Here is an 8,532-nt window from a genome sequence, read left to right as displayed (position 1 = left end):
AAAAAAAAAAAGAAAGAAAGAAAAAAAAGTAGTTAACTCTGGGTAGGATTTGAAGTGATTTGAACTTAAACTTTCATCTGTGTCTTTTTTTTTCCTCCATTAATTGCGTATGATTTCGATAATCTGAAAGGAAATGGAGCTGTTTTCAGTTTGGCAAAACAAGTGCAAGCAACTGATCTGGAAAACTGTTTGCAGTGACTTCGACACAGGGTTACGTCTTTATGATTCAAAAAGCTCTTACAAATTATTAAGAAATAATTGAAGATCCCAGTGGGGTTGAGGAGAGAACACGGATAGACCATTCATAACATAGAAAACAGAGATGGTAAACAAACATATGGATCATTATTCAGATTCACTTGTAATCAAAGAAGTGTAAATTTCAATAATGAGCCAACATTCATTTGTTGTTAAATTAGTGAAAGTTCATTGCTGTGTTATTTGTAATAAAGAAAAAATAATATCAATAAATTGTAGTACCTTCTTTTGGAACTGTTAAAAGTGGAAGGTTGTGTAAATTATGCTGCAACCTGGGAAAACAGAACATTTACATGAAGGAATTGAAGAGTTATGGGTGGGGTGGGGTGGGGTGGGGTGGGGAGCAGGGCAGAATTGTTCAGGTGAGGAAGATCTGGGTTCAGTCCAGCTCTGCCACTTAATAGGTCTGTGATCTTGGGCAAGTTGCTTAGCCTCTCAGCCTTGGTTTATTTTTTTCTCTATGGTTGTAAAAGTATGTAAAGTACCTGACACAGAACCTGGTGTGTAGTGTTTATTCAGTAAATGTTTGTTGAATGAATGAGTGATAGTTATTCAATGCTATATATAAAAGAATATGTATGAAGAAAGACTGGAAGAAAACACAGCAAAATAATTACTGGTTATGATAGGGTGAAGAGAATGTGAGTGATTTAAAAACTTCCTGTTTTCTGCTATTTGGTGATATAATATTTTTAATTGAAATAATTACCTAAGTTCATACCTAATCTCTTTCTTTCTGGGTGTCCTATTGTACTTACTGTTTGATAAATTTTGAGGTGTTTTTCTTTTCTTTGAGACAAGGTCTAGCTCTGTCGCCAGGTTGGTGTGCAGTAGTGTGATCATGGCTCACTGCAGCCTCGACCTCCTGAGCTCAAGCAATCCTTCTGCCTGGACCTACCAAAGTGCTGGGATTATAGGCATGAGCACCATGCCCACCTAATTTTGTATTTTTAGTAGAGATGGGGTTTCACTGTGTTGGCCAGGCTGGTCTCAAACTCCTGACCTCAGGTGATCCACCTGCCTCAGCCTCCCGAAGTGCTAGGATTACAGGTGTGAGTCACCACGCCCATCCAATTCTGGATATATTATAAAGAGCAGAGCCAACAAGATTTGCTGATAAATTTGATGTTAGGGGCAGAGAGAAAGAAAAGGGTGAAGGCTAATTCCATGGTGTTTGGCTGAGTAAAAGAATGAAGGGAATAATGCCATTAAGTCTCAAAATTGTGCTAAGCATGGGCCACTATGCCTGGCTCATTTTGTATTTTTAGTAGAGACGGGGTTTCTCCATGTTGGTCAGGCTGGTCTCCAACTCCTGACCTCAGGTGATCTACCTGCCTCGGCCTCCCAAAGTGCTGGGATTACAGGTGTGAGCCACTGCACCCAGCCCACAATATCTGTTTTATTGGATTCACTCTGCCTGTCGGGCTAGGGCTCTACCCAAAGGACTTGAGAGAGAGGCCTCTGCTGGGAATATTCTCTTACTGTGATTGGAGTGGTTCCATGAGTATATGCATATGTAAACACTTAATTAAGCTGTGTACTTCACATTAGAGCACCTTTACAGTATGTGTATTATTCCTCACAAAAAAATGTTTAAAAATATAGTGTATTCTTTGACATCTCCAGAGGAAGTTAAACATGCTAAATGATACATAAAGATAAGGAAAGAGTTACTCATATATTTGCTTATTAAGATTTCCAGTCTGGCTATTGTAATTTTTGTTTTGAATTCAAAGCTAAAGTAAAATAATTTTTATTTACTTTGTCTTTTGCAGAGACAGCAGTAGCAGAATTTCACAAAAAAATCAAAGAGGCATTTGAAGTGTTTGACCATGAGTCGAATAATACAGTGGATGTGAGGTTTGGACATTTTTTTTTGGTTACACTTCTAAATTACTGATACATGTCATAAAATACAAGAGAGTGATTTTCTCTTCTTTTTATACTGTACCTTGGATTTATTATGATATTTTAAGTATTTCTTTTCTGTGCTCTGTAAACTGTCTTTGCTAGCTATTGCTTTGATAAGTGCTTATTCTTCATACTCTGGGATGAAGAATCTGCTGTATTCTCATTGCCTGTTCCACTGTATAAACTGTGAACTCTGTGAGTGAGATGAACTCTTTTTATCTTCACTGCTTGGCATGTAGTTGGCACTCAGGAAATAGTCATTGAGTGAATGAAGAGCATTTGCTTTGTAAAACACATAAATATGTATGATAAGGCCACGAATAGTATATTGCAAGGAAAGATTAATAATGCCTATCAATGGTACACTCCCCCTGTAAAATAGCAAAAAGAACCAAAACAGAAAAACGTAAAAAGACAAGAGAAAGACATGAATACTGGTAGATCTGAAATGGGGGACACAGCTTGAGACTGAAACAAAACAAAAAACCCCTCAAAAGATAGAAGAGATTAGACACTCAGAAGAATTGTAGCGTTTGTGTTATACACATCAAAGGAAGGCAATGAAGCCAGTCTCGGTGACTGACACCTGTAATCCCAGCACTTTGAGAGGCCAAGGCAGACAGATCACCTGAGGTTAGGAGTTCGAGACCAGCCTGGCCAACATAGTGAAACTCCGTCTGTACTAAAAGTACAAAAATTAGCCGGGTGTGGTGGCATTTGCTTGTAGTCCCAGCTACTAAGGAGGCTGAGGCAGGAGAATTGCTTGAACCCGGGAGGCGGAGGTTGCAGTGAGCTGAGATCTTGCACCACTGTACTCCAGCCTGCGCGACAGAGTCAGACTCTGTCTCAAAAAAAAAGGCGGTGAAACCATTCCTTCAGGAGGCCAGGCTAAATGAGGGTTATCTGATGAGACTAGAATCTCAGGACCAGAACCTAGTACACAGGCCAGCAAAGCAGTGGGAAGTAATTTTAAAAATGGTGCTGGAGAGGAACTGTTAGATGCTTATAAACCAGTGCCGTCAGGGCTGGAGCACTGTGCAGCACCATACAGCTCCGCTGACTCTGATCACATTGCATTCTATGGGAATGACACTGTGGAACCCCAGGCCTTACTGTGGGTGTCCCAGTAGGAAATGAGTGGGTGGGGTGCTGCTGGTGGCAGTAGAGTTTGAGTTTGGGTGCAGCAGGCAGCCCTGGCATGCAATGTGAGTGACTGAATACAGGAATGACAAGTGCCTTGACCTCAGACCTCTCCTTGAAGGGTTCTCCTGGGGGCAGGGGACAGAGGTATTGATAAAGAAGTCAGGGGAGATAAGGCTTTATGAGAGAGAAGGGGAAGGAGAGAAAAGAAACCAGCATTTGCTTGAGGCTTGCCCTCTGATACACTACCTGTAGTTGGGTGGAAGAGGGTTCATGTGGGTTACCTCATTTTCATGTTTTTATTTCTGGGTTAAGGAAATCTCCAGTTTCCAGAGACGAGGAGAAGGTAAATAGTTTGCTCAGTGTCACACCAGGGTTTTTCTAACTCCAAGTCTTTTGGTATGCTACATTGCCCACACTCCCACCCCTACTCTTTAAAGACATCAGGGACTTCTCCCCTGCCTTCAGGCTTCCTGACAGTAGCAGTGAAAGGAAAATCTCCCCAATCCCTTAGAGCAGTGATGCCAGGCCTTTTTTGGTAAAAGGGCTAATTCAGTAAAAATAAACATGTTTGTGGCTGCATCTTCTTTTCCACTGGAAGTTAAAATAACTTTACTGAGGCCCTGAGGGAAAGTGTATATTCTTACAACTTAAAGGGTCTGCTTTATTAATTAAAGATGGTTACTAAGAAAATTATTATTGTTTTTAGCATTAAAATATTCATGCTGAGTATATTTGAGGAGTAACAACTTGGATGAATGTAGATTTCTAATCATTATTCTATGCTCATTTGTATAGCACTTTAAAGTTTATAATGAATGTTCTCATGCTGCTGGTATCATTACCATCTACTCTTTTTTTAAAAAAAAATTATTATTATTATTTAATATTATTTATTTATTTATTTAAAAAATTTTTTTTAAGAGACGGGGTGTCGCTGTGTTGCCCAGGCTGGAGTGCAGTGGCTATTCACAGGTGTGATCCCACTACTGATCGGCACGGGAGTTTTGACCTGCTTCATTTCTGACCTGGGCCTCCAGTTCACCCCTCCTTAGGCAACCTGGTGTTCCCCCGCTCCCAGGAGGTCACCAGATTGATGCTGAACTTAGTGTGGACACTCCATCGGCATAGTGCACTACAGTCTAGAACTCCTGGGCTCAAGTGATCTTCCAACCTCAGTAGCTGGGACTACAGGCACGTGCCACCACACCTGGCTAAAAAAATTATCTTAAGGATAGGATCTTTAAAGATAGATAGGTTGGATTACAGTGGCTTGATCATAACTCACTGTAACCTTGAGCTCCTGGGCTCAAATGATCCTCCTGCCTTACCCTCCCAAGCAGCTAGGACTATAGGCACTTGCCACCACACCCAGCTAATTATTATTTTTTGTAGTGACAGGGGTCTTGCTATGTTGCCCAGGCTGATTCACCCCCTCAGCCTCCCAAAGTGTTGGCATTACAGGTGGGAGCCACTGGACTCAACTACTCTCTATAAATTGGAAATTAAGCTTTGGAGGCTGAGGTGGGTGGATCACTTGAGGTCAGGAGTTTGAGACCAGCCTGGCCAACATGGTGAAACCCTGTCTCTACCAAAAATACAAAAAAATAAAAAAATTAGCTGGGGGTGGTGGTTCGCACCTGTAGTCCCAGCTACTTGGGAGGCTGAGGCAGGAGACTCGCTTGAACCCAGGAGGTGCAGGTCGCAGTGGGCTGAGGCTGCATCACTGCACTGCAGCCTGGGCGACAGAGTGAGACTCCATCTTAACAAAACAAAACAAAAAAAAAAAAAAGAAAAAAAAAGAGAAATTTCAGGACAAAGAAGCCAAAAGGCTTGCCTGAGACCACCCAATGGGTTAGCAACCAAGTTGGAGCTCAAGTTCATTTCTTCTTTGCCAGCAGCACCGTCCAGTTCGACTGTGCACCCCGCACCGTGCTTCTGAGAATGCGGGGATGAGTGAGGTCCGGTGCTGCCTTTCCCAGCCTGTTTTCTCCGTTCGTAAAAACAGTTGATCGATCTAGAGTGTATTTTGGCTGATGATTAAAAGTGAAGGTCTAGGCCGGGCTCGGTGGCTCACGCCTGTAATCCTAGCACTTTGGGAGGCCGAGGTGGGTGGATCACCTGAGGTCAGGAGTTCAAGCCCAGCCTGGCCATCATGGTGAAACCCCATCTTTAAAAAAAAAAAAAAAAAAAAAAGTGAAGGTCTAAATAGACATTTTTTTTTTTCCAAAGTACTAAACAGTTTATTCTACTTCAGGAATTGTTAGGCCTTCTTTATAATATGCCACATTTTATAGAAGTGGCCATGTCTTATGTGCTATAGCACTGTACCTTTCAGCCTTATACTAGTTCAATACATATTAACTGTTGTCAGTTTATAAAATGATTTAATGTCTGATAGTTAAATATCTTTCTTTTTAAACATTTTAATTAAGGATTGAAGGCAGTATTCTGTGTCAGGATTGAGGAGCGTACATACAAAAGAATGAAATCCTGTCATTTGTAGCAACCTGAGTGAGCCTGGAGCACACTGTGTTAACCAAAATAAATCAGGCACAGAAGGATAAATACCACACGATCTCACTCCTATGTGGGAGCTAAAACAAATTGAGTTCATGGAAGAAGAGAGTAGAGCTGTGTGTCGGAGGATAGGATAGACAGGGAAGGAGAGGCTGGCGCGGTAATGGACACAAAAGTACAGCTGGATAAACGGAAGGAGTTCTGTTGTTCTGCCTCATGAGAGGGTGAATATGGTTAACTATAATTTATTATATATTTTCCAAAAATAGAAGAGAGGATTTTGAATGCTCACAACTCAAGGAAATGAGAAATGCTTTAGGCGGTGGATATGCCAGTTACCCTGATTTGCTTATTACACATTGTATACAGTATTGAAGTATAACTCTGCATGTCACCCAATCTGTACAATTATTATTTGTCCACTAAAAGGAAAAAAAGAAGGATTGAGTGGTGTGAAGAAGTGTCTTTGAATGGTGGGAGACATTTATTTTTATTATTATAATTTTTTTGAGATGGAGTCCTGTTCTATCACCCAGGCTGGAGTGCAGTGGCACAATCTTGGCTCACTGCAACCTCCGACTCCCAGGTTCAAGTGATTCTCTTGCCTCAGCCTCCTGAGTAGCTTGGATTACAGGCGTGTGCCACCATGCCCGGCTAATTTTCTTTGTATTTTTAGTAGAGACGGGTTTCACCATATTTGTTAGGCTGTTCTCGAACTCCTGATCTCAGGTGATCCGCCTGCCTTGGCCTCCCAAAGTGCTGGGATTATAGGCGTGAACCATCAGCCCAGCCCATTTTGGGAAACACTTTAAGATAATCTTATAAAGCTAAGCAGTTGTTTTTGTGGGCAGGCCAGAGAGAGCTTTCCCGGAGAGCCCCAGGCATTGGCTGTTCCTCCCCTAACTGCTTTATCTGTCAGGTGGAAGTTTGGTGGCCCTCTGTGTAGGGCTGACCTAGGCCCCCTGAGAGGTCTAAGACTGATCTAGGCCCCCTGAGAGGTCTAGGTCTTAAAGAGTTTTCTGGTGGCTCCTCTCCTTTTCCCTTATCTCTGCTTTGCACAAATTGAAATATTTAATTTGAAATTTTATCACATTAGATAAAGGGAAAGTCTTGTATTGCAAATACTGGGCAACCACCAGCCCACTGTCCAAAGCATTGTGAGATGGGTCCCTGCGACTGCCCTTCCACCTTAGAGGGGCAGTCCTGAGGTCTGGATTCAGACCTACCGGCTTCCCATCCCAGCTCTGTGACTGCTGGACCTTAGTTATTCTCTTTGTGCCTCCATTTGAATATTACCTCACAGGTTTGGTAGTATAAGTAGTTCTCAAAGTGCCCCTAAGACCCTTTCAGGGGTCTGTGAAGTCAGACTATTTTCATAATAAATTTAAGACAGTATTTGTTCTTTTCATTCTCATTTTTCCCAAGAGTATATGAAGCAGGAGTGGCCGAAAGAAGCATGCGGAACTGGGAAGGAAGGGGTGATTTATTCGGCCGGGAGCAAGGTGGCATAGTTGCCTAACAGCTGCTCGCCTAACAAAGGGAACCTCTGCCTTCACACAGGCTCACAAGTCTAGATACTACACGTGAAAGGGTCTTGGGTTTACAGTTTTAGAAAGTGCACGTGAGGGGGTCACGATGGATGAAGTAAGCATGGGAATGTGAGCAAGATTGAATGGGAACAATAGAGGGCGTTTCTCCATATCGCCCCCACCCTTAAGATGACCTGAGATCTTAAGGGTTGGGGGGGTTTAATCTTTAACCTCCAGGCCACTGATCTCATGCCTGCTGTGTCTCAGCTTTTGCTTCCTCCTTCTTTGAGACAAGAGACAGGAAACAGGGGTTTCTTTCCTCATGTATACTGGAGTTTTTCTGAGGCGACATGACGTGCAGTTTTGCAGCAGATTGAATGCAGAACTAGAGATGAGAAGCCAGCTGTCCTCTGTGAAGCCAGGCATTACATATTTACATGGCACATACAGAAAACAAGGCCATTCTTCTAAATATACTGTTTTGGAAAATATAGTTTAAAAAAATAAAAACTATTTATGTGAACATATGGATTTATGTAGGATTTCTAAATGACTTAATACACATTTTAAAAATACATATTTTTCATATACATTTTTAAAATTGTAAATACCTATTTTTAAAATTTAAGGTTTAATTTCTAATATGATAATAAAGATAGTAATAACTCGCACAAACATAACCACTTTGAGTGCCTTGATAATTTTTGATAGTGAAAGGAGTTCTCAGACCAGAACGTTTGAGAACCACTCTTTTCAGTGGACATTTGTAAAGCTCTTACAATATTAGCTTGGGATTTAAAGTTAAGAACAATATTAGCTATTATAATTATTCTACTTTGTATGTATACATAGTTTGTATTATTATTTTGAGATGGGGTCTTACTGTGTGGCTCCAGCTGGAATGCAGTGATGCGATCTCGGCTCATTGTAACCTCCAACTTCTGGGTTCAAGCGATTCTCCTGCCTCAGCCTCTGAGTAGCTGGGATTACAGGTGCCTGCCACCACGCCCATCTAATTTTTGTATTTTTAGTAGAGACAGAGCATTGCTATGTTGCCCAGGCTGGTCTCAAACTCCTGGCCTCAAGGCATCTGCCTGCCTCGGCCTCCCAAAGTGCTGGGATTATAGGCATGAGCCACCGCACCTGGTCCCATTTTATATTCTTTTTTTTTTTT

General features: G+C 41.7%; 1 protein-coding gene across 5 annotated transcripts in view; it reads left to right on the top strand.

Annotated features, from left to right (window-relative positions):
* EFCAB2 (EF-hand calcium binding domain 2) overlaps positions 1 to 8,532 on the top strand; it is a 143,465-nt gene that overhangs the window by 27,934 nt on the left and 106,999 nt on the right. For all 5 annotated transcript variants that reach the window (XR_005200895.1, XR_005200896.1, XR_005200894.1 and 2 more), the window contains exon 2: positions 2,034 to 2,118. Coding sequence is in view for 2 of the 5 variants with exons in the window: in XM_017532090.2 (XP_017387579.1) it covers positions 2,034 to 2,118 (85 nt within the window). In the remaining 3 variants the exon portion in view is untranslated. The remainder of the gene's footprint in view (positions 1 to 2,033; positions 2,119 to 8,532) is intronic.

Source organism: Cebus imitator, unplaced genomic scaffold (assembly GCF_001604975.1).
Source record: "Cebus imitator isolate Cc_AM_T3 unplaced genomic scaffold, Cebus_imitator-1.0 Scaffold75, whole genome shotgun sequence".
Classification (NCBI taxonomy): domain Eukaryota; kingdom Metazoa; phylum Chordata; class Mammalia; order Primates; family Cebidae; genus Cebus; species Cebus imitator.
The sequence above is the reverse complement of the archived record's forward strand: the minus strand, read 5'-3'. Positions and strand labels throughout refer to the sequence as shown.